This window comes from Pongo pygmaeus, chromosome 1 (genome assembly GCF_028885625.2).
Source record: "Pongo pygmaeus isolate AG05252 chromosome 1, NHGRI_mPonPyg2-v2.0_pri, whole genome shotgun sequence".
Taxonomy (NCBI): Eukaryota; Metazoa; Chordata; class Mammalia; order Primates; family Hominidae; genus Pongo; species Pongo pygmaeus.
Window position 1 is genome coordinate 202574077 of NC_072373.2, and position 25881 is coordinate 202599957.

Here is a 25881-nt window from a genome sequence, read left to right on the forward strand (position 1 = left end):
CCCAGGCTGGAGTGCAATGGCACGATCTGTGCTCACTGCAACCTATGCCTCCCGGGCTCAAGCAATTCTCCCGCCTCAGCCTCCTGAGTAGCTGGGATTACGGGCGCCCACCACCACACCCGGCTAATTTTTGTATTTTGAGTAGAGACAGGGTTTCACCATGTTGGTCAGGCTGGTTTTGAATTCCTGACCTCAAATGATCCATCTGCCTCGGCCTCCCAAAGTGCTGGGATTATGGGTGTTAGCCATCAGGTCCAGCCTAATAAACATGTTTTGTTTGTTTGTTTGTTTTGAGAGGAGTCTCGCTTTGTCGCCCAGGCTGGAGTGCAGTGACGCAATCTTGGCTCACTGCAAGCTCCGCCTCCTGTGTTCACACCATTCTCCTGCCTATAGGCTGGGACCGTAGTCCAGCCTACGTGGCATGCATTGAGTGTGACTGTTGCCAAATGTTTTCAAATTTAATCTCCCAATCTTCACAACAACGCTGTGAGGAAAGGGTCTGTTCCCATTCTATAGATGTGGAAATGGAACCTCAAATGAGAATCTGGGGAACACTAATTTAACAGACCCAAATTCAAATTCCAGCTTTGACATTTAATGTCTGTCTGATCATGAGCAAGTTGCTTCAATACTCCCTCCTCAATTTCCTTATCTATGGGATGGAATTAATACCTAAGGTTACAGGAGGGTTTTGAGGATTCAAATAATGCTGGGTAGCTGGGACTACAGGCGCCCGCCACCACGCCCGGCTAATTTTTTTTTTTTTTGTATTTTCAGTAGAGACGGGGTTTCACCGTGTTAGCCAGGATGGTCTCGATCTCCTGACCTCGTGATCCACCCGCCTCAACCTCCCAAAGTGCTGGGATGACAGGCGTGAGCCACTGTGCCCAGCCATTATTTTTTTTTAATGCATATTGAGGATTTAGGCACTTTGGAGACAAAAATAATGCCATACAGGGTTGGGCATGGTGGCTTATACCTGTAAATCCCAGCACTTTGGGAGGCTGAGGCAGGCAGATCGCTTGAGCCCAGGAGTTCAAGACCACCCTCGGTAACATGGCAAAGGAGTTCAAGACCACCCTTGGTAACATGGGGAGGCTGAGGCAGGAGAATCACTTAAACCTGGGGAGGTTGCTGTGAACCGAGATCACACCAATGCACTCCAGCTCCATCTCAAAAAAAAAAAAAAAAAGCAATACCAAGAACTCTGGAATCAGAATGAGAAGGATTCAAATTCTACCTCAGCTGCATGACCTTGGGCAAATTTCTGAATCCTGAACAGCTCACGAACGCTAGCTGCCAGGTACCTGAACTGTGCTAGGTGGGTTTTATGCATTATTTAATCCTCACAACCCTCCTGTAACCTTAGGTATTAATTCCATCCCATAGATAAGGAAATCTGAGGAGGGAGTATTGAAGCAACTTGCTCATGATCAGACAGACATTAAATGTCAAAGCTGGAATTTGAATTTGGGTTTGTTAAATTGGTGTTTCCCAGATTCTCATTTGAGGTTCCATTTCCACATCTATAGAATGGGAACAGACCCTTTCCTCACAGCGTTGTTGTGAAGATTGGGAGATTAAATTTGAAAACATTTGGCAACAGTCACACTCAATGCATGCCACATAGGCTGGGCGCAGTGGCTCACGCCTGTAATCCCAGCACTTTGGGAGGCTGAGGCAGGTGGATCACTTGAGCTCAGGAGTTCCAGACCAGCTTGGCCAACATGGTGAAACCCTGTCTCTAATAAAAATACCAAAATTAGCCGGGCATGGTGGTATGTGCCTGTAATCCCAGCTACTAGGAAGGCTGAGGTAGGGGAATTGCTAGAACCCGGGAGGCAGAGGTTGCAGTGAGCCAAGATTGTGACACTGCACTCCAGCCTGGGTGACAGAGCGAGACTCCATCTCAAACAAACACTCAATGCATGCCAACTGAAAAAGAAATGGAAAACTTTGATCCCAATTTCTATGGCCGAGGAAACTTGAGGCACAGGGAAATTAATCAATCTCCCCAGCGATATAGCGAGTAGCTCAATCAGAACCAGAATCCAGGTTTTGTACTCCAAGTGTGATTCACTTTCTCTCACACCCTCTCAAATGACTCTAGAGGAAGGGGAAGTGTATAGGAATCCTGCGAAAATGAACAGCCACCTCAAGGGGAAGGGGAACACAAAGTCCACTAGGGGAGGCTGCCTGGAAGAGACCTAATGTTCTGACAGCAGTATTTAGAGGAAGTAGGAAGCCCGCGGGAGTGGTCTTAGCTCTTATATGATGTGGTTTTCCTGGTAAGCTAACTAGTTCCTGGTACCCAGAGAAGTTAAGAAGCTTGACCAAGGTCACACAGCCATAAACGGCACTGGCACAGCTTGGGGGTTGCACCTAACTCTTTGTTCCTGGCGTTGTCTCCTTGGTGCTGGAGGAGGAAGGATGAGAAGAAGGTAATCATAATGTGGTGGGGTTGGGGACACAAGGGGGTCCTTCCAGATTCAAACAGCCTCTTTGTCACAGGGGAAGTCCAGTAGTGGGCAAAACAGCAAGATAAAATGTCAAGGCCTCAGGGTCAAGCAGAGCAGGGGGGAATCCTGGCTCCCCCACTGATTAGCTATGTGGCCTCAACAATATCAGTTCACCTGTCAATTCTCCTACAGGATTGCTGCAAATTCAGAGGAATGGTCTCCAAGTACCCAGCCCACGGCCAGGCTTAGAAAAATACCATGGTCATTATTACTTCACAGTGCGAGGGCAGCCACAGAAGGGTGACAGGACTGGATGTCCAAGGGACAAGTAGACTTTCAGTGCCAACAGTCCCAACCTGCAATCACTGGGCACAAGTTCTCGGCAGGGCAGGGGCTATCAGGTCAGGCCCATGATGCAATCGCAGCTCTCTGCCTATGCTACAAGGTGAACCATGACCTTCAGGAAATTGAAAAAACAGCCCATTAAAAGGGAGTATGAAACAAAACCTCAGCGAACGTTTATTTCTCATCATATGGAACTGGTAGTAAAGCCAAAGATTTCTGCACTTGAACACTGGATACCACTCCCTACCCACCCAGTGGACATTTACAGTCATCACATCCCCTCTGGAACCCAGATCCCCACGCCAGGGCCTCTTCTCTCCTGCACACCTTCTTGCAGGGAGGGCTTTCAGGCCCGAAGGGGTGCCGGTTGCTTCTCCGCGCCTGCACGGGTATTTAATGTGGCACACTGGCCAGGGTCCTCTCCTGCCCCGCCCAGCAGCAGCACGGCCCTTGCCTTTCTTCAGTGCCCTCCAAACTGGTCAGAGAGGAGGCACAGACTGCTAGAAGAAGGGCAAGAGAAGTCGTAATTCACAGTCATTTGCTACAGAAAGTGCCTGGAATTGGTCCTTGGCTGCTTCTGCCTGGAAGCAATCCACTTAAGCCCCAGGAGAAGGGACAGATGAGATACTGGGATGGGGGGTGGAAGTCCTCAGAAGGCACCCAGGAGACACTGGCTGCAGAAGTGGGGTCCCTGATCTCGCAAGAAAATCCACTTGCTGTTGGCAGGTTGGCCTGAGAATCCCAGGGGCAGCTTCAGACATTGTGGGGACTCGGACCCACCCTCAGTCTGCAGCCGTGGCAGTCAGAGGTTTGGCAATGCAGCCATGGTCACCTGGCCATGGCCCAGGGGCAGGGTCCAAACAAGAACCCCGGTGCCTCCCGCCCCTCCTGCTGAGCCATGGTGCCACCTAAGCCATCTAGAAAGGCTCAACTTTTTGGCAGACATCTGCGGCAGGGCCACTGGAGGCAGGAGAGTGGGGTGCTGGCCTCTGCGAGGCAGGTGCAGCTCTGGGAGAACAGAATTCTCCCTCTCCTCCTCCTCTTACACACTGTGGTTCCAGGTTGGAACCTCAAGCACAAAGGAACAAAATAAAGAGGATTTATAATCTAATACTCCCTCCTCTTCAGAAGGCAATGTGACCAGCAAAGGCTCAAACTCTCTAGAGATAATCTGCTTTTTCTTTTTTATATACTTGGCCTCTCTCCTGAGGCCTCACACCATTAAGCATGGAGAAAAGGAAAAAAGGGCAAAGAAAGTCAAAAAACTGAACTAGGATTCGGGCAACAGCCTCAGGCTGCCCAACAGAACAGGCTTTTAGGGAACTGGACACACAGACCAGCTGTGACCCTGACTTTCACATTGATGGGTGAATGGCAAGTAGGAGGTAATGAAATCTGGGAATGACAGGGGAGAGAAGGCAAAGCTGCCTGGAGTGTCAGTCCCAGAGGCATTTGCCCCTCTCCCTCGGGGGCCAGCCAGGGACTTCCCAGTTCAGGAAGGCCACAACACTTGTGGCACATTAAGTCCGAGCTTGGCCCGTCTTCTTTCCTGTGCCCTCTGCCTCTGGGGGCAGGGAAAGGAGGAAGGGTGTGGTCCCTTAGGATCTCCTAGTGCTCTTCCAGCTCCCAGGAGCAGGGCTGCGATCCCAGAGTCAGTGCAATGAACTGTCCATTCCAGTGAGGAAAAGGGAGGGTGTGGCTTCGGGACTGCACATCACACACAAGCCCACTCCAGCGTGGGGAGGGTGGGCATGGGACACAAAAGGGTCTGGGGCTGTCTCCAGACAGAGAAGTCCTTGTGGGGAGCTGAACTGGGCCCAGGTCCTGCTCAGGAGTCAGGTCATGTAGCGGGTGATGGCACGGAGGGCATACAGCAGAGCGGCTTGCATGCGTGCCTCCAGGAGCAGCAAGTTCACGTGGACCTGGGGCACAGAGGAAGGCATGTTGGCAACTGATGTCACTCCTCACTCCCCACACCCCTCCCAGACTGCCTCGATCCCTGACCCACTTACCTTACCATTTCCTTTCCTACAGAGCTGCCCCAGCATCTGCTAAGGCTCTGAGCAGTTTAGTACAAGGACAAGCACATTCATTCCTATCACGACTAAGCTCTGTATTCCTTAAAGCTAAAACAGCCAGGTGCAGTGGCTCACGCCTGTAATCTCAACACTTTGGGAGGCCGAGACGAGTGGATCAGGAGGTCAGGAGTTCAAGACCAGCCTGGCCAACATAGTGAAACCCCATCTCTACTAAAAATACAAAAAGTTAGCTGGGCGTGGTGGTGGGTGCCTGTAATCCCAGCTACTTGGAAAGCTGAGGCAGGAAGAATCGCTTGAGCCTGGGAAGCGGAGGTTGCAGAGGTTTATGTACATTTTTTTATTTTATCTTCCCAGCAACCTTGAAATATAGCAGTATTTATTCCCATTACAAAGATAAAATCCCAGCTACTTGGGAGGCTGAGGCGGGAGGATCACTTGAGTCCAGAAGTTCAAATACAGCCTGGACAATATAGTGTGACCCCATCACAAAAACAAAAAACTTTGAGAGGCTGAGGCAGGAGGATCTTGAACTCAGGAGGTTGAGACCAGGATGGACAACACAGTAAGACCTTATCTCTACTAAGAATTTAAAAAATCAGCTGGTGTGTGCCTCAGGCCCTCTGGGGGCTGAGTTGGGAGGACACCTGAGCCCAGGAAGTGGAGGCTGCAGTGAGCTGAAATCACACCACTGCACTCTAGCCTGGGCAACAGAGCAAGACTCTGTCTCAAAAAAAAAAAAACAAAAGGATAAAAAGCTCAGAGAGGCTGGGCGCGGTGGCTCACACCTGTAATCCCAGCACTTTGGAAGTCCGAGGCAGGTGGATCACAAGGTCAGGAGATCAAGACCATCCTGGCTAACACAGTGAAACCCCGTCTCTACTAAAAATACAAAAAATTAGCCCGGGGTGGCACGCGCCTGTAGTCCCAGCTACTCAGGAGGCTGAGGCAGGAGAATCGCTTGAACTTGGGAGGTGGAGGTTGCAGTAAGCCAAGATCGTGCCACTGCACTCCAGCCTGGGCAACAAAGGGAGACTGATCTCACAAAAAAAAAAAAAAAAAAAAAAAAAAAAAAAAAAACAAAAACAAAAACAACTCAGTGAGATAATGTGACTTGCAGAAAGTCACACTGCTATCAAGAGATAGTGTTATGATTTGAACCCAGGTCCACCAAGCTACCGTTAATGTGAAGCAGGCACCCACATTCCCATTTTACAGGTGAGTAAACAGACTCTGAAATCACAGTGGAATAGGACTTCAATCCAGAGGAATAGGCCCAGGTGTCCCACCTAGCAGGACAGACTCAGTCTGGGGACTCTCACTGGGTCCTAACCCCTTGCCCTCTCCACTGGCTGGGCTTGTCTACTTCCATCCCGCCCTGCCTGTATAGGTCATACCTTCTCTGAGTGGCGGAAGTGCCTCCAGAAGAGGTTGTACATTCTTCGGGTGGTCTTCTCTGGGTAGCAGGCCACTGTCTTGATATAGACCTTGAGGTTCCGCTCCAGGAGCTGGTTCACCTCCCCATAATCATAGTCATCATATCTGGATGGAAAGGTCCCAGCAGCATTACTCACGCTCTCTTCCCAGAGGCAGCTCCCTCCCCCCAACCCCACCCTACAGAGGGAAGAACAGAGAGTGTTGAGAAAAGTCAGAAGGTAGAAGCAACAAGAAGCCTAGCTCCTCTTGGAGAAACAGCTGATATTTTGTATCACAGGCCGCCACACTGGCAGGGGACCACGTCAAGGAATGCAGAGAATGAGCATGCTGTATTGAATACCAACTATGTGCCATGTGGAACCCTCAAAACTACTCTACACTATTGTGTACATGATTGGATGGTGTATGCAATCTGCTACATTCATCAACCCCACGTTATAGATGAGGAAACTGAGATTTAGAGAAAGGAAGTCACTTGCCCTACTTAATACAGCAAGGAATGGTCTTTGTTTTTGTTTTTCTTTTGAGACAGAGTCTCGCTGTCACACAGGCTGGAGTGCAATGGCGTGATCTCGGCTGACCGCAACCTCAGCCTCCCAGGTTCAAGCAATTCTCCTGCCTCAGCCTCCTGAGTAGCTGGGATTACAGGTACACGCCACTGTGCCCAGCTAATTTTTGTATTTATAGTAGAGATGGGGTTTCACCATGTTGGTCAGGCTGGTCTCGAACTCCTGACCTCATGATCCTCCTGCCTCGGCCTCCCAAAGTGCTGGGATTACAGGCATGAGCCACCACGCCCGGCCAGGAATGGGTTTTAAACCCAGCTCTGCCTAGCTCAGGGGCCATATCCACTACTCTGTGGTAAAGGCCATGGAAGGTAGAGGAGGAGGTCAGTGGAGAAGGAAGAGGATAAGGGTAAAAAGGAGCTTGTACTCATTCTACAAATGGGCAACCTAAGCCCTGGAGAAGATGACTAACTTCTTCAAAGCCAAAAAGCAAGTTGGTGATGAGTCTAGAAGCCACTTAGTCATCCCCAGTCTAGTGAGCGAGGGGAGCCAATGTCAAAACAGATCAGTGTAGACAGAGGAATGACTGGCTGGAAACTGGAGGGCAGATTTGGAAGACAAAGAAATAGGAGCAAGAACTGTGTTGGAGAGCAGAGAAGCCTGCATCTGAGGGCTGGGCAGAAACCAGCCTAAGCCACATTCTAAGAAGCCTGTCCTTGGCCAGCCATGGGTTGGAAACCTACTAGTGACTAGAGTAAGAGGATGGTTCATGAAGTATAGCTCAACCCATTCAGTGAAATATGATTTACAGCTAGTAATACACAGAAACACAAACTTTCTACAAGGAGCACATACCTTTTTTAAAATTGGGGGATAATTTTTTGGTGTTTGGTATAAACTGTTAAGTAAGAAAGGCAGGAAAAAAAATCATGTGTTCACTAAAACATGCTCATGTTTCAGTAAATGAATAAAACAACTGAAATGAGTAGGTAAGGAAATGGCAACTGATCTTGTTTTTGTAAATTATATATGCTTTTGTTACTTGTGCATAGAAAAAGAAAGGTGCCAGGTGTGGTGGCTCCCGCCTATAATCCCAGCACTTTGGGAGGCTGAGGCGAGCTGATAGCTTGAGGTGAGGAGTTCGAGACCAGCCTGGCCAATATGGTGAAACACCATCTCTACTAAAAATGCAAAAATTAGCTGGGCATGGTGGCACCCACCTGTAGTTCCAGCTACTAAGAAGGATGAGGCAGAAGGATCACCTGAGCTCAGGAGCTGGAGGTTGCAGTGAGCTGAGATCATTCCACTCCGCTCCACTCCAGCCTGGGTGACAGAGCAAACTCTGTGTCAAAAAAAAAAAAAAAAGGCCGGGCACAGTGGCTCACGCCTGTAATCCCAGCTCTTTGGGAGGCCGAGTGGGCAGATCATAAGGTCAGGAGATCAAGACCATCCTGGCTAACAGGGTGAAACCCCATCTCTGCTAAAAATACAAAAAATTACCTGGGCATGGTGGCACATGCCTGTAATCCCAGCTACTCAGGAGGCTGAGGCAGGGAGAATTGCTTGAACCTGGGAGGCAGAGGTTGCAGTGAGCAGAGATGAGAGATTGAGCCACTGCACTCCAGCCTTGGCAACAGAGCAAGACTCCGTCTTAAAAATAAATAAATAAATAAATAAATAAATAAAAGGCCAGGTGCGGTGGCTCATGCCTGTAACCCTAGCACTTTGGGAGGCTGGGGCGGGCAGATCACCAGAGGCGAGAAGTTCGAGACCAGCCTGGCCAACATGGAGAAACCCCATCTCTACCTGGACTATAGGCATGCACCACCACACCCAGCTAATTTTTATTTTTTTGTAGAGATAGGTCTTAATTATGTTGCCCAGGCTGAGGCACAAACTCCTGGCCTCATGTAATCCTCCTGCTTCAGCCTCCCAAAGTGCTGGGATTACAGGTGTGAGCCACTGCACCCAGCCTTTATTTTCTTTTTTGTTATCTGTGTTTTTCAATTTTATTTATTTATTTTGAGATAGCATCTTGCTCTGTTGCCCAGGCTGGAGCAGTGGCATGATCTCAGCTCACTGCAACCTCTGCCTCCTGGGCTCAAGGGATCCTCCTGCCTCAGCTTCCTAAGTAGCTGGAACTACAGGCGTCAGCCACTATGCATGGCTAATTTTTGTTATTTTTTGTAGAGATGGAGTTTTACCATGTAGCTCAGGTTGGTCTCGAACTCCTGGACTCCAGTGATGCCACCACACAGGCAAATTTTTTAATTTTTTGTAGAGATAGGGGTCTCTCTATGTTGCCCAGGCTAGTCTTGAATTCCTGGTCTCAAGTAATCCTTTCACACTGCTCTCCCAAAGTGCAGGGATTATAGGCGTGAGCCACCGCGCCTGGCCTCTATTGTAATTTTTTTTTGAGACAGAGTCTTGCTCTGTCACCCAGGCTGGAGTGCAGTGGCATGATCCCGGCTCACTTCAGCCTCCGCCTCCTGGGTTCAAGCAATTCTTCTGCCTCAGCCTCTTGAGTAGCTGGGATTACAAATGTGTACCACCACACCCAGCTAATTTTTGTATTTTTAGTAGAACGGGGTTTCACCATGTTGGTCAGGCTGGTCTCGAACTCCTAACCTCATGATCCGCCCGCCTCGGCCTCCCAAAGTGCTGGGACTACAGGCATGAGCCACTGCGCCCGGCCTATTGTAATTTTTAACAGCTGCAGAGTATTTCACTGAATAGACGTATCATTATTTAAAGTCCCCTACTGAGCATTTATGTTGTCCTTATTTATTATGGGAGAAGAATTACTACTCAGAATGGAAATACAAACATAACTCTTTCTACATATATATAGTGTGTGTGTGTGTATATGCATGTATATGTGTATATATGTGTGAGTATGTGTGTGTGTGTGTATGTGTATATATATGTACATATATATCAAACAATAATTATCTCTGGGAGTACAATTAAAGAGTTTCATTTACAATATTCAAACAATGAGTACTATCATCTTTTAAAATCACAATTTGCTTTGAAAAACAGTATAGGCAAGAAGAAAGGAAAAGAAAAAAAAACAAAAAGAAAATGGAAACAACTGTGAACCCAGAGTGAAGACTTGCAGTGCACACACACCCCAAGTGAAGGGATATGAGCTCACCTGATACCAAAGACGCAGTGGATATAGTTCCAGATGGCCCTGCGGAGCACGGAGGTGTCCACACCGCTGTGCATGGCGATGGTATTGTAGGTGAGGCTATAAGCTGCCTGGAACTTCTCGTCCAGCAGCTGCCCACCCTCAGGGTAGAGCCGCTGGATCAGCGAGTAGCCATGGTCTTCCCAGGTATAATCCTTAGGTAGGTGGGAAGGGATTGGTGAGTCTTTGGAGCCCGAGACCAGCCAGAGAGACCCCCATCCTCTGGACCTGGGATCTCCATAATTCTCCTTCCCGGTGCTATAAACCTAACACGCTGCTTGCTCTGGGCCTGAGAGGTCAAGGAAGGTACACTTTGGTGATGACCTTCTCCTTATGATCACCAACCCCTGAGCTTAGGGTATAGATGGGTCCCTTTAGGATTCACAGGGACCCCACTGCCCTTGTGGAATCTTGAGGGAAATAACGTACCCAACTCTGTTTGTTTGTTTTTTTTTTTTGAGACACGGTCTTGCTGTCACCCAGGCTGGAGCGCAGTAGCACGATCAGAGCTCACCGCAGCCTTGACCTCCCAGCTCAAGAGATCCTCCCCCCTCAGCCATTCAAGTAGCTGGGACTACAGGCATGCGCCACCTTCCAGTTAATTTTTTAAATGTTTTTGTAGAGACAGGGTTTCGCCATGTTGCCCAGGCTAGTCTCAAGCTCCTGGGCTCAGGCAATGCTCCCACCTTGGCTTCCCAAAGTGCTGGGATTACAGGTGTGAGTCACCATGCCCAGCTGGGTACCTAACTCTAGAACTACTCAAACTATCCACCCACTGCTTGTTCGTAAATGTGGAGCAATGGCCAAGACTAGTAGAGAGAGCCCTACCTGGGCCCGGAAGGTAGGGGGTGCCTGAGCCCCTCTCCGAGTGAAGTCCTCATATCCGAAAGCAGGGTCTTCTACAAAGCACAGCATGTCTGGGTGTGGAGAGGGCTCCAGGATGTCAGCTGAGGACCAGAAAGAGGTCACAATGAGACTGAGGCATGGGGCATGCAGGGGTCCACTCCTGATTAATCACCAAAAGGGGGAGGGGAAGGCAGAATAGAGCGCCAAAAAAAGCCCCTTGCTATAGTGAGTGGGGCAAGACTTCAGCTGGAGCCAGGCCTTGGGGAGGGGGTGGATCAGGCCCATGGACCCATGAAGCGAGGCCCCTGGTAACAACAATAGTGGCAGTTATTTATGGAGCAGTTCTCCCTGGGCCAGGCTCTGTGCTAAGATCTTTGCTTCTACTGCCTCACTAACCCCACACAGCAATCCTGAAGCCCTGAGCTAGGAAGTGACTCGTCAGTGGTCGTGCAGCCGGAAAGGCCAGCAGTCCAGGATTCAAAGCCAGGTGTGAGCCCAAGGCCCATGCTCAGAACCTCTTGGACGGGAGGTTGAGAAGTGGCTGCCTCTGGAATGCAGGAGGCGGCTCCTCCTCACCAGAGATAGCCTAAGGAGCAGCAGCCGCGGGAGCCTGGATGCCTGTGACCCTGTACCTGAGGGGGTCACCAGCAGGCTCTCCGACTTCTCCAGCTCAAAGCGGCTCTCCATCTCCTCCTGGGACGTCCCCTCATCCCGCAGCAGGCTCTCCTGCAGCTGCCGCATGCGCTCCATCAGCGCCTCCACGTCGCGGGCAGACTCAAAGCCCTGCAGGAGAGGCCCCGTGGTGACCAGCTACTCCTCCTCCTTCGGCCTCTGGGAAGCTCCACTCATCCTTCCCACAGGCCAGGCCTTCCTAATGCTCACAAAGGCCCAGGGCATCCTCTGTGCCAGCCACTGTGCTGGACAGCGCATGGGGTCTGTGCTTCCTAATGTGACGTTTACAAAGCTACAGAATAGACACATCTTCCCTGAGCAGGAATTTTTAAAATCTCTGTATTTTTGTATTAAAACAAACAAGGCCACATTACAGAGTAAAAGGTAAACTTCGTAGTTTTAAAGTGCTGAAACCAACAGCCTTTGAGCCTATGGTTTATACACGGTGTCAGTCACATGGTATTTCATTTAACCCTCACAGCCCAGTGTGAGTAGAGGGTCTTTATCTCCCCATTTCACACATGAGGAAACTAAGCTTAAAGTCAAATAACTTTTTTATGGTCTCTCACAGCAGCAGGTAGTGCAGGCACCAGAGATTGGGAAGCAGTAGCTTCTACCCAAGGACCAGAGGTCATGCCTGCTTCCTCCCCGATCAAGACCCAGGCCCGTGACTTACCCCAGAGTTGTTCAACGGGTCCCTGCTCGGGGGGCTGCTCTGCTCACTGGGGGGTGTAGGTGCCTGGGGGGCAGGGCTGCCATCTGCATCCCCCTCAGGGAGGATGCCACAGCCAAACACGAAGGAGGAGAGCGAGTGGCAGTGGGTGAGCAGGACCAGAGCCTGAATGAGCTCGGCCAGGGACCAGGTGTGCTCGCCGGTCTTCAGCAAGGCCTGGAAGGGACAAGAGGGGAGGTCAGAGCTGCTCAGTGCCTGCCCTGGGCTACCCACCAGGCACCAGCCAGGCCTCTGTGCTACCTCAGACACCCGCCTCTCTGCCCCCTGCACCTGGATGTGTTCCTTGGTGATGAGCCATGGCCGATGCGCCAGCAACTTGTTGATCTCACTGAGTTTGCGCAGCTTCTCGGGGGCCCGGTGGAGGCCCAGCAGCCACTCAGGGTCACCACCAGTCTGCAGAAACTCGGCCATGTGGGAGCCTACCAGGTAAGAACACTGATGGCGGGCGGCAGCCTGCGGAAGTAGTGGACAGAGCCTGAGTCACCCTCCTCCCTTTGTGCCTGGCTCAGGGTGGGTACCTCATCAGGGGAGAGGCTGTAGGGCTCACTGTTGCCCAAGAGGCAGGAAACCTAAGTTCTAAGTAACCCCAGCTCTGCCACCAGCTTGCAGGCCACCTGATTCCTTTTTGCACCTCAGTTTGCCAATCTGTACGTAACACAAGCACTAACGATGCCTTTCTTCAAAACCTAAAATTTTCCTTCCAAGAAAAAAGAAAAATAAAAACCCCAAAACTCTACAGTTAGATAAAGCCAAGGCTTTCCCTGCTTGTCTGGAATCAGCTCACAAAGCTCCCCGAAAAGAGATCAAATGACAGAACCCCCCACGAAGCCACCTCTCCAAGTGTCAGGCCCAGAGAGGCTCACCATGATGGCAATGTAGTGGCGCCAGGAGCTGGCCAAGGGACCATCCGTGTGCAGCAGCAGGTAGTGCAGGCGCCAGAAGCTGGTAAAGTAGTCAGGGTGCAGGCCCATCACCACTGCCAGGTTGTCCACTCGCCCAGAGGACATCAGTGCCTCCAGCCCCAGGTGCTGCTCGAGGCTCTCAGCCCCCTCACGAAGGACCTGCCAAGCAAAGGGGAGGAGAGCATGGGTTTCCCTCCGGCCCCACTCATCAAAGAGACCAATGTATTCTTCCAGTGGGTTTTTAATGGCAAGAAACTAAAAACCACCACCATGTCCAAAAAGAAAGAATGGGGAGGATCAGATATTTTAATAAGTAATTCAATGAATACTTATTAAGTACCTTATATAATAATGGCCAGTACTTACACATACAATGCTATATGCCAAGCACTATTCAAGCATGCATATTTTAACTTATTTAACTCTCACAACAACTATAAAATTGGAGTTCTGTTTCTCCATTTTTAGGTAGGAAAAATCAGGCACAGAGAGTAAAAGTACAGTTTTTCCTCCCTTCATGGAGTGTCTATTCTAACACTGCAAATGCATATAACCATGGGGGCGGGTGCCAAATAGTTCACATTTCCTGAGTGTTGTCTCCATGCCATCCCTGAGCTTACAGTTTTCTCTGCGTGATTTCATGGGATCTTGCCAATAAGCCTGTGAGGTGAATACTATTATTTCCCCTACTTTGCCCGATGAGGAAACCAGGAAGTTTTGTTCCTTGCTCAAAGTCACAGATCTGATAAATAACAGAAGCAGATTCAAATCCAGATGAACTCCAAAGCCTATTTCTTTCTTTTTTTTAACTTTTTTTTTAAATAGAGACGGGGTCCCACTATGTTTGTCCAGGCTGGTCTTGAACTACTGGGCTCAAGTGATCCCCCAACCTTGGCCTCCCAAAGTGCTGGGATTACAGGCGTGAGCTACTGTACCTGGCTGCCTGTTTCTTTTCTTTATTATAAAAGAGTGGGCTGGGCACGGTGGCTCACACCTGTAATCCCAGCACTTTGGGAGGCAGAGATGGGCAGATCACCTAAGGTCCGGAGTTTGAGACCAGCCTGACCAACATGGAGAAACCCCATCTCTGCTAATACAAAATTAGCTGGGCGTGGTGGCTCATTCCTGTAATCCCAGCTACTCAGGAGGCTGAGGCAGGAGAATTGCTTGAACCCGGGAGGCAGGGGTTGCGGTGAGCCAAGATCGTGCCATTGCACTCCAGCCTGGGCAACAAGAACAAAACTTCGTTTCAAAAAAAAAAAAAAAAAAAAAAAAAAGGGTGGTCATTTATAAGAGCAATACTTGAGCTTAGAATTCTGGGCCACAGACATAAATAATCAGCAAGTGGTCATTCGCCTTATATTTACAAAGGAGTAGAAGAACAAGGGGTTTAGAGGGAGGGTAAATGTTTGTTAGCTCATTAACCACTCGCCCTACACATTTAGGAAAAGCAAAAAGAGGAAACAAATTTTTTTTTTTTTTTTGAGACGGAGTCTCGCTCTGTCACGCAAGCTGGAGTGCAGTGGCGTGATCTCGGCTCACTGCAAGCTCCGCCTCCCGGGTTCATGCCATTCTCCTGCCTCAGCCTCCCGAGTAGCTGGGATTACAGGCGCCCGCCACCACGCCTGGCTAATTTTTTGTATTTTTAGTAGAGATGGGGTTTCAGCGTGTTAGCCAGGATGGTCTCGATCTCCTGACCTCGTGATCCGCCTGCCTCGGCCTCCCAAAGTGCTGGGATTACAGGCGTGAGCCACTGCGCGTGGCAAAACAAAAAATTTGTCCTTGTTCATTGATGGCCAAATGTAAAACTAGGAAGCTAGTTTTACATTTTTCTGCATGTTTTGAAGGTATCTCCACTATCCCAACACACTAGAATGTAAGCTCCATAATGGCAAAGATTTTTGTCTGTCTTGTTCACTGCTATATCCCAAGCAACCAGAACAGTGCCTGACACAGATTAATCATTCAATAGATATGTTAAGGAAATGAATGAATGAACTGACTCAGTAGATGAAAGATGTCTTTCTTGTATTAAGTGAAAAACAAAACAAAAAAACACGTTGTAAACAATGACCTTGGTTCTGTACTGAAAGTAAGTATTGGCTTGAAAAAAGCACAGTAAACAGTGGCAAATGGTTAACAGTGATGATCTCTGCAGGGTGCAGGAGGATACAGGAGATCAGAGCTTTCTGAAACAATGGAAATTTTTAAAATAATAAACATATATTACTTTTAAAACAGAAAAGAACATGTAATATATGAACGGTCACAGATGAGATAGATAGTTCTATCTTTTTAAGGGAAAGCAGGCACTGATCTAGGAATCAAAAGTTTGAGCATGAAAAAAAAAAAAAGTTTGGCCACTACCTGGCTATTAGCACTTGATTTCTTTAGGCCTGTTTCTTCCCAGTTAAATGGAGTTGATAGTGCCTGCTTCACAGAGCCGTTTTGTGAATTAAATGAATCAGAAGTCAGAAAGGAATAGCTTAAAAGCTGCAATTTAAAGAACAGGAAAAGATGCCTGCCCACCAATATGCCATGTCCTTTCTTCCCAGGGACCAAAGATCCCTAACCCCTTCCAAGCTTACCTCCTCCACGGGGATGAAGGCGCTGGGCCCTCGAGGGCCTCGCCGAGCCCGGCTCTCCCTCTGCTCCTGAGAGGAAACATATGAGGTTAGTCCGCGGTAGAAGGGAGAATAAAGAGGATTATTACCTATCCAGCCTCTTCCTCCTATCCAAGGGGCTACACTGAACTGTTAAAAACCCACCTTTCTAGCATACTTTGGATGGTGGAGCCAGATGGGAGATAGACACATGTTTGGAAGGGTAATCAAGAAAGAGGGCTCACTCCAGGCTGAGTTCTTCAGCAACTGGGTTGGGACCCAAGAATCCCAGCATTACAGGATGGGAGGGTCCTGGAGAAGGAACTATATAGCCACCATGCTGCACATCTCCAGGAGGCCACCTTCTTAGTGGTCCCAGAGAACTTATACAAGAACACCCCACAGTTTGCACCCTGAAGCCAGGTAACCAAGTACCCCAGATGCTTCAGAAGCAGCTTCAATTTCTCTCACATGTTTGCTCCTTCCTTCCTTCTTCCTCCTCCTCCTTCCTTCCTTCCTTCTTCTTTCTTCTTTTTCTTCTTTTTTTTTTTTTGAGACGGAGTATCGCTCTTGTTGCCCAGGCTGAAGTGCAATGGCGTGATCTCGGCTCATTGCAACCTCCGCCTCCTGGGTTCAAGCAATTCTCCTGCCTCAGCCTCCCGAGTAGCTGGGATTACAGGCATGTACCACCACGCTCACCTAATTTTATATTTTTAGTGGAGACTGGGTTTCTCCCTGTTGGCCAGGCTGGTCTCGAATCCCCGACCTCAGGTGATCAGCCCACCTCAGCCTCCCAAAGTGCTGGGATTACAGGAATGAGCCACCGCACCTGGCCTCTTCTTCTTTAGTGGTGCAGTCATAGCTCACTGTAGCCTCAAACTGCTAGGCTCAGTGGATCCTCCTGCCTTGGCCTCCCAAAGCACTGGGATTACAGATGGGAGTCACCATGCCTGGCTGCTTATCTGTCCTCCCACCACCACCACCTCATTAACTACCACCCGCTCTTGTCTGGACCACTACTCACAACCTCACCAGTCATCCCCCGGCCTCCTCAGCCCTGGCCTCTCCTATCCATCCTCTACCCAGTAGCCACATTAACTTTCTAAATATAAATCCGATCAACTGGCTTAAAACCCTACCTCCTCCTCCCATGGGCTTCCAGATACAACTGGCCCAGTCCCAGTGGTCACTCCTTTTGCAAAGCTAAACCATAACGTCTAGGAACCTTTTTCTGGCCCTCACCTATGACCCCAAAATTCCCAGGGCTTTTGCTTCTAAAAACACTGTCATCAAATTGTCTGTTTTGTTTCCCTGATACCAGATCACATTTAGTGGAGAGCAGCGCCAGGTCATTCATACTAGTCTGTGAATGAAGACAGAGAAAGCAGAAAGGCACGGAGGGAATCTGAGCAGGGTGTACAAGGCTGATGGGAGCAACTGTTTTGACCTGTTATATGTTGAAGCCTCTTTAGAAACCACTAAAATCACGTACTCACTACATCTGCTTCTCCTAGTCCCAGAGATGGGGTTCAGGAAGGACGCTCTACTTATTAATTTATTTTGTTAATCCGAGAGTGGAGGTGGCTCTCAGCACTGATCTCGTTTACAGTTTACCCAAATCAGAGCCATGCTCTCACTGGACAGGGATAGGAGGCGCCCAGTTCTCCCCTCCCCATTAAGATCCAGACTTAGTACCAGCCCTCAGGTATCCGGGAACTAAAAACTATAATTGAACCTTCCTTCTCAGATGGCCAAAAGCCCACTGAGGAGGCAGAGTTCTGGGACTCCAGAAGACTACAAAGTCTCTGGGGTAGGTACCAATTCTGCAACTAACTTGCTATGTGGCTCTGGGAAAGTTAAAGGCCTAAACTCTCTAAGCCTTAATCCTGGTAGGTAAAGTAGCCCAGCCACCTTCAAAAAGGGAGTTGAGCTGACTGTGCAGGCCCCTTTCAGCCCACACTTCTGGGAACTTCCGGGCCAGGCTGGTCCAAGTTCAGCGTAGTAACCACCACAATCCCTAAGCACTCCCCTTTGGAGCTTCCCTCCCCCTCACCAAAGAAAAAGCCCAACAGCTCTGTACAGGAGATAAGGATTGCTGACTCCACAAACTGGGCCTCCACCTCAGGGGACCTGAGGACAGAATAGCAAGCCACAGCAGGGTAGGGTGGAGCAGAACTGGGGGAGGCAGAGACGGCCCATCAGGGGTGCTAGGGAAGGGTAGGAATAGCCTTGGGAATCCCAACTCACTCCAAAATCTGACCCAGGAATTGTCAAAAGAAGGAGCTCTAAGTCATGGGTCTGGATCCATCAACATTTTCAGCAATAACAACAACAACAATATACAATGCAGTTAAAAGACAGGGGCCCTTGGCTGGCACAGCAGCTCATCCCAGCATTTTTGGAGGCTGAGGGGAAAGGATCGCTTGAGGCCAGGAATTCGAGACCAGCCTGGGCAACATAGTGAGACCCCTTTCTCTACAAATAGTAAATTAGCTGGGCATGGTGGCACACAACCTGTAGTCCCAGCTATTCAGGAGGCTGAGGCAGGAGGACTGCCTGAGCCCAGGAGTTTGAGGTTACAGCAAGCTATGATCGCACCATGGCATTCCAGGCAAGACTCTGTCTCAAAAAAAAAAGATGGGACTCTTGACACAAATTGCATGCGCTCAAATGACAGCTCCACCACCTGCTATCCCTTAGCTTTATGAGCCTCAGTTTCTTTACCAAATAATGGGGATAACAGTAACTACTTTCACTGGCTAGTGATGAGGATTTCATGAGATAACACTGTGTAGCTTACCTCAAAACCTTCGTCAAAATAAGCACTTAATAAAAAGTCAGGTATCATTAACCTCCTTGCTGTATCAAACAAGGGCTTCTCAACCCAAGCAGTACATTAGAATCCTTTGAGAAGCTTTACAGAAATAACAATGCCAAGGTCCCACCTCCCGCAATTCTAATTTAGTTGTCTGGGGTGGGGCCCCAGCATAACAGCCAGGGTGAGGACCATTGTTTACACCATTTATTGATCACTTTTTCAAGTATAAGGCACTATGCTAAGTGATTTCTAGGTGAAAACAGAATTAATTTGTTCACTCAGCAAATATTTTTGATGGCTATATTGCAAGCAGCAAGAATACAGCAGTGAAAAGACAATGCCCTTGGCCTTCATATAATTCAGAATCTGATAAACAGGATTTCAAAGCACAGATTCTATAAAGTGAGTGAAATAAACCAGTAACTGTATGATGGGGAGGGAGAGTGTGCAATATTTTAGTGTAAGTAGACAGGAAAAGCCATTGAGGAGGTGGTCTTTGAGCTGTTATCTAAATGATGAGAAGACAGCAAGGCCTGCAAATATCTAGGGGGCCTAGGTGGGGTGGTTCACACCTGTAACCCCGGTACTTTGGAAGGCTTGGTGGTAGAGGATCACCTGAGGCTAGGAATTTGAGACCAGCCTGGGCAACACAGCAGGACACCCTCTCTTACAAAACAAACAGGCCGGGCGCGGTGACTCACGTCTCTAATCCCAGCACTTTGAGGTTGGGAGTTCAAGACCAGCCTGACCAACATGGAGAAACCCTGTCTCTACTAAAAATACAAAAAATTAGCCAGGCGTGGTGGTGCATGCCTGTAGTCCCAGCTACTCGGGGGGCTGAGGCAGAATTGCTTGAACCCAGGAGGCGGAGGTTGCGGTGAGCTGAGATCGCGCCATTGCACTCCAGCCTGGGCAACAAGAGGGAAACTCTGTCTCAAAACAAACACCCCAAAAACTAGGGGGACCAGCATTCCAGCCAGAGGGGACAGACAGTATAAAGCCCTGAAGGCAAAACCGAGTAGATTTGAATCCATGGCTCCAATACCCTGAATGCTTCCCTGATCCTGACAGAGGAAGCAGGCAGGGCAGCATACCACTTGCCAAGAAATGACTCCTCCAAGTCAGCCCCCCCGCCCCAATTCCCTGGAGTGGGGAGTCAGTAATAATAATGGCACATAACAAGTCTGGTTATCACTGGCTAAGCATTAATTTCACATGCACTACTTGGACTTTAGGGCAGAAGCTACTACTAGGGCTTCCATTTTACAGAAGAGGAACAAGACTCAGGGAGGTCAACTCATTTCTGGCTACTCAGGCAGGAAGGCAGCAGGAGGGCTGGGATACAACCCAGGTTTCTGCAAGTGCAGAAATGATTCCCCATTCTCTAAAACTTCTCAAGGTCTCAATAGTCTCCAGGCTGCTGCATCTGGGACTCACCAAAAAAGCTCCAGTCACAGCACCTGTCACACTTGGGGGCACACACTGAATCTAGTTCCTTGTTGTTACCCCAGTGCCTAGCATAGCACAGTCCAACAGAATTTTCTGCAATGATGGAATGTTTTATATCTGTACTGTCCAAGAAATGTGAGAGTCTCTAGTCACTGTGGCTGAGCGTTTGAAATGTGACAAATGCAACAAAAAATTTTCATTTTATTTAATTTTAATTTATCTAAATTTAAATAGCCACGTGGCGAGGGGTTACCATATTGGATGGTACAGGTTCAGTAGACCTGATAAAGGCATGATTCCAGTTCCACGTAACAGAACAAGAAAGTGCAACAGAGGGGTCAGGTCACCTGTCCAAAATAACAGCTAGTGTGGGACAGAGGGAGAACCAGTGTTGGGTATTTTTACAGTTTCAACTAAACAGATCACATGCAGCAGCAGGAACACTAAAGTTAACCCTTTAGGTGGTCATTCAACATGAAGGTCTTCACACAAATTGTAAAAAGAGGATAATGGCCCCAGACCTGTGCCTGGCTCCTAATTTTTTCTTTTTTTCTTTGAGACTGAGTCTTGCTCTGTCACCCAGGCTGGAGTGCAGTTGCGTGATCTCGGCTCACTGCAACCTCCGCCTCCTGAGTTCAGGCGATTCTCCTGCCTCAGCCTCCTGAGTAGCTGGGATTATAGGCATGCGCCACCACGCCTGGCTAATTTTTGTATTTTTAGTAGAGACGTGACCCGCCCACCTTGGCCTCCCAAAATGCTGGGATTATGGGCATGAGCCACTGTGCCCGGCCTTTTTTTTTTTTTTTTTTTTAAATAGAGATGAGGTCTCACTGTGTTGCCTAGGCTGGTCTCAAACTCCTGGGCTCAAGCGATCTTCCCACTTCAGCCTCCCAAAGTGCTGGGATTACAGGCATGAGCCACCATGCCTGGCAAGGATCCTAATTTAAGCACTTACTATATGTTAACTTTTAAATTAGCTCAGGTACTTGCACACAGGTTCCATCTAATTTTCATCTGTTGGGGTGGCAGCAGAGTCTCTATTTTGCACACAAGGAAAGATTAAGGGTTCAAAGGTTAGGCACCAGCTGACAAGTAGCCAATATGAGATCTGAACCCAGGGCTGTCTGGCTTCTAAGGTCCATTCCACTTCACAATAACAGCTTTGGGAAGCGGCCCCAGCCTTGGAGAGTTGAACCCAGCTCAGTCTGGCTTCCAAGGGTTCTGTCCACTACCCATATCCGCTTCTTGGAGAAGCCCCCAGACTTTATTCTCGGTTACCCTATATTATCCTTTGTAGAGCCTGTAAGTCCCTGGACTCAGCTACAGACACCTAGTTACCCACTCTGCCAGCTGGGAAGGAACAGACACTATTTCTCCTTTCCTCACCCCCAGCTGAATTCAGATATTTTCCTGGGTTTATGCCTGAGAAGATGATACGGAAATACAGCCCAAGCAGCCCAGGAGCTCCAGCCTTGGAGTGGGCAGGGTGGAGGGGGTATGAGTGAGTGGTGCCATACACTTGCCTGCCCATCATGAGCTGGGAATCACGCGAAGTGCTTTACACATCTGATTGTGCCAATTCCTCCCAACCACCCAGAGGGAAACAGTTCTTATAATCCCTTCTTCGGAGACAGGTCAGAGAGGCTCAGAAAGGTCCTCTTCCAAATGGGCACAATTCAGATCTGACTCCACGGCTGGAATAGTTCACAAGGGTCAGCTAAGCCAGCAAGGGGCAACTAGTCACGAACACTTATTAGATGCAAAGAGCAGTGCTGGGGATGAGACCTGCAGGGTATCTCCAGCAAGGGACTGTTTCACATAATTGGGACCAAAGCTCCTACAATGGAGGGACTGGAGGAGGGTGTGCAAGGGGACTTATCTAGTGAGGGAGGAAGGGCTTCCCTGAAGAAGAAATGATGTCTGAGAAAGTTTGTTTTGTTTTGTTTTTTCGAGACAGAGTCTCACTCTGTCACCCAGGCTGGAGTACAGTGAAGCAATCTCAGCTCACTGCAACCTCCTCCCAGGTTCAAGCAATTCTCCTACCTCAGCCTCCCGAGTAGCTGGGACTACAGGCGTGTGCCACCACGCAGGGTTAATTTTTTGTATTTTTAGTAGAGACGGGGTTTCACCGTATTAGCCAGAATGGTCTTGATCTCCTGACCTTGTGATCCACCTACCTCGGCCTCCCAAAGTGCTGGGATTACAGCTGCGAGCCACTGCGCCCAGCCTGGTTTTTTTTTTTTTTTTTTTTTTTTTTTGAGACAGAGTCTCGCTCTGTCACCCAGGCTGGAGTGCAGTGGCATGATCACAGTTCACTGCAACCTCCGCCTCCCAGACTCAAGCAATCCTCCCACCTCAGCCTTCCAAGTAGCTGGTGCACACCACCACGCCTGGCTAACTTTTGTATATTTTGTAGAGACAGTGTTTCAGGCTGGTTTTGAACTCCTGGGCTCAAGCAATCCATCTGCCTCAGCCTCCCAAGTGTTAGTATTACAGGCATGAGCCACTGCATCCGGCCGAGAAAGCTATTCCGGAGCCCAATACTACCAGTACTAGAGTGAAGCCCTTGGAACTTTCTGAAGATACACACATCTGAAGACAATGAGCTCCTGAAAGGGAGTGTGTGATGAAGTGACAGGGAGTTAAGGGAGCTGCACTCCTGGGTCTTCTCTTGGGCCTCGGGCACCTGACTCAAAGATCAGCACCCTGCTGTCTTCTAAGGATGCCACCACTCAAAGCAGAAACTGTCCGAAGGTCCTCTTTTCTCGAGAGAGGAATACACAGAAATCTCCCAGATAGGCCAGGTGCGGTGGCTCATGCCTGTAATCTCAGCACTTTGGGAGGCCAAGGCAGGTGGATCACCTGAGATTAGGAGTTCAAGATCAGCCTGGCCAACATGGTGAAACTGTCTCTACTGAAAATACAAAAATTAGCTGGGCATGGTGGCGCGTGCCTGTAATCCCAACTACTCGGGAGGCTGAGGCAGGAGAATTGCTTGAACCTGGGAGATGGAGGTTGCAGTGAGCTGAGATCATGCCACTGCACTCCAACCTGGGAAACAGAGCAAGACTCCATCTCAAAAAAAAAAAAAGAAAAGAAAAGAATAAGAAACCTCCCAGATAGCAGCAGTTTTCTCCACTGAGGAATCATGGCTTCTGAGTACAGACCCCTCCCTCAAAGCCTTTTCTCCCTAGACCAGTTCCCAGGCACTGTCCCAGAGAGGGGTGTACAGTGTCTGATCTCAGAAACAGGCTCCGGCACCCCCTTGTGAGACACTCTGGAGAAAGCTGTGCGTGCCATGGCCACGTTCTGATAATAGCAAGCAAGTTTCACGCAGTCACGGTGCTTCAGCCTTTGCTTGTATTCTGAGTTAATTCTCCCAACAATCCCTTAGAGATACTGTAAAATCCCCATGGGAAGAAACTACAGATCAGAAGTGATTACTGGCTAAGCCACACACAGCAAGTTAGCAGGAGGGCTGGGACATTAACCCAGCACTCTTGCTCTCTAGTGTTCAGGTGTTCTCAATAGTAACATTATTTCCATCTTTCCAAAGAAGTCACACCGCTGAGAAGCTGCAGGAGAAGAGCCATTCCTCCACATGGTGTTCCTAAATCACGGCAGAGAAGGGTAAGCAAGCTAACAAAAACCAGGGCACAAACCATGCACCGACGGAGGTAGGATCTCCAGAAACCACGTTACTAAAAGAGCAGGGATTTTCCTGGGGTCACATAGCACTCCACCAAATGCCAGGTCCAGAATACAACCTCCACCACACTCTAGGCCTGTAAACTAAAGCAACTAGAAGCTCCTGGTGCCGTGCAATCTCCGAAATCATAAGGCCAAAGAACAAGCTATTCAGTGGGGTTAATGAAAAAAGCCTCTTTCTGAGCCCATCGTGGGCCTCAATGTTCTTCCTGTAAAATGGGGCTATAGCGTAGCTTGTATTGCTGGTTTAGTCCTAAGGACTTAGGTTAAAGGCGAAAAAAACTCAGAGCCTGGTATCTAGTAGGTGCATAATAAATGATAAGATGTCCATTATCGCTGCTGCTGGTAGTGGTGGGGAAGTACGAACTGTCAGTCTGGTTAGGTCCAGCCTAATTCCCGGTCTCCCTGCAAAGCCCCTGCGGGCTATGCCGGAATGCGAATGCGGGGGGGTGGAGGGGAGCCGCGCGAAGGGAGGGTGGGGGAGGACTTTCTGGAAAACAAACTTCTGGGCCTTCAGACCACTTACTTAGCAGGGCGCAGCCTAACCCGCGCTTGGCTTCGGAAGCCGCGACCGGGGTTGTCCCCTCTCCCCCCAGCTTTGGCTGCCGCCGCCGCGTACTGGGCGGCCCGCCAAGCCCCCAGAGCCCCTGCGCTCTCCCTCCAAAGCAGGAGTGCGGGGGACATGGGATGAGGTCGACTTTCACTGGCCAGTCCCAGGTTCCTACGCCCCGCGCTGGAGGACAGGAGCCGGGAGGCACCCCAGGAAGGGTCCTCTGCCCGCCGGCCCCCGCGAAAAGGAAGGGACTCCGCGGAAGGGGGCGGGGAGGAGGAGTGGTCTGGGCGCTCCGGCCGGGATTTGCCTGGACTTGAAGACGCTCAGGAGCCCAAAGCTCGGAGAGCCTCCAGAAGGCTTCTCCCTCATTGGCCAGGAGTCCGAGGGAGCCGAGGAAGGATCCGCGGCACCGGGGGGTTGAGGGAGAGGGGGAGAGGGAGGGGGAGAAGGAGGGAGGGGGGAGGGAGATGGGGGGAGGGGTGCCGAGGGCCGCGGCTGCCAGTTGATGCAACCCGGGTCCCGGGTTACGCGCTCGGTTTTCCCTCCCCGAGCCCCGGACACACCGACTCAGCTCCGGACAGCCTGAGGCTCAGACGCGGTTCGGGGTTCCAGGGAAGAGGGGCGTCGCGCGGCCGCCGCTTACCTCTCCGGGGCCCGAGTCGCCGACGCCGCCCGGGGCGAACCGCAGGTAGTCCTTGAGCTCTGCGCGGCACTCGGAGTCCGCCACGATCATGGTGCGCGCCAGGACCCGGTCGCGGCTCGCCGACGACCCGTGCACCCGAGTGGGTTTCGGACGGACGCCCGAAGGAAGCCGGGACTGGGCGCCGCCGGGGAGCTTCTAGAACCCCGGGGCGTCTCTCGGGGCTCCAGAACGCTCCGGAATCCGAGAACGGCCGCTTTGGTGCTGGACTCTTCCCCCAGTCGGGCTTCGGGGACGGCGAACGGCCTCGGGGGCCTGGGAAGGGCCGCAGCGCAGGGGTTTTCACGGCCTCGGAAGTCCGCAGGGGCCAGGGCTGCTCGCGGACCCAGCGCTCCTCAGCATCCCCGCCGCGGAACTGCCAGCGCTCGCCGGGCTCTGACACCAGCAGTTCAGCCCGCTGCGGTCCCCGGCGGAGGGCGGGGACACAAAAGCCCGGCGGTCCAGCCAATCAGAGGTCTGTTTCCCCGGGGAGGCGGGGGAAACTCCGCCCCCTGGAGTCACGGGCTCCGCCAATCAGCACCGGGAAGCGCCCGGAATTCTGGGAGTTGTAGTCCGTCTCGGGTAAATGCTGCAAACTTTTGCAAGACGGTTTAGTCACATCGCTGGCAATACCAGACGGCAGTGACAGCCCGAAGAGTCATTAGGGTTACGTGATGAAAAGGGACTTCACTGGGCTAGGCCAAACAGCCGAGTGTGAAATCTCCTAAATGAATTCTTCATCTTTTCAGTTCCTGGAGGGACTGGCTAAGGTTAAGAGAGGTTTGGCTCCCGTCCTATCCGGTGCTGCTAATTATAGAACTGAACCCCAGATATTTAGAGGTCAGAGGGCACAACCCTGCTCCCCCTGGCCTTGGGGAAGCTCCAAAGATGCCAGACACAGGGAATTCACCTTATTTGTGGAGCCTCAGGAAAAGCCTTCAT

The 25881-nt window shown here is 50.1% G+C and overlaps 1 protein-coding gene across 1 annotated transcript; it reads right to left on the reverse strand.

Annotated features, from left to right (window-relative positions):
• Positions 1-2953: 2953 nt before the first annotated feature.
• Positions 2954-25382, reverse strand: SESN2 (sestrin 2). The gene is made up of 10 exons (XM_054498201.2): positions 24904-25382; positions 15718-15783; positions 13091-13288; positions 12498-12680; positions 12171-12383; positions 11455-11605; positions 10805-10923; positions 9941-10131; positions 6238-6382; positions 2954-4726 (listed from the first exon to the last, which is right to left on the reverse strand). Exons 1-10 carry the CDS (start codon positions 24991-24993, stop codon positions 4640-4642), a joined length of 1443 nt encoding a protein of 480 aa, XP_054354176.1. The 5' UTR covers positions 24994-25382; the 3' UTR covers positions 2954-4639.
• Positions 25383-25881: the final 499 nt, after the last annotated feature.

Excerpts from the sequence above, each read along its gene's own strand:
- SESN2 (XM_054498201.2), bottom strand. The coding sequence starts at position 24,993 with ATGATCGTGGCGGACTCCGAGTGCCGCGCAGAGCTCAAGGACTACCTG. Across the intron at positions 12,384-12,497 it reads TCACCAAGGAACACATCCAG|GCCTTGCTGAAGACCGGCGA; the intron begins GTGCAGGGGGCA and ends TGTCCCTTCCAG. Across the intron at positions 6,383-9,940 it reads CACTGCGTCTTTGGTATCAG|ATATGATGACTATGATTATG; the intron begins GTGAGCTCATAT and ends CTTTCCATCCAG.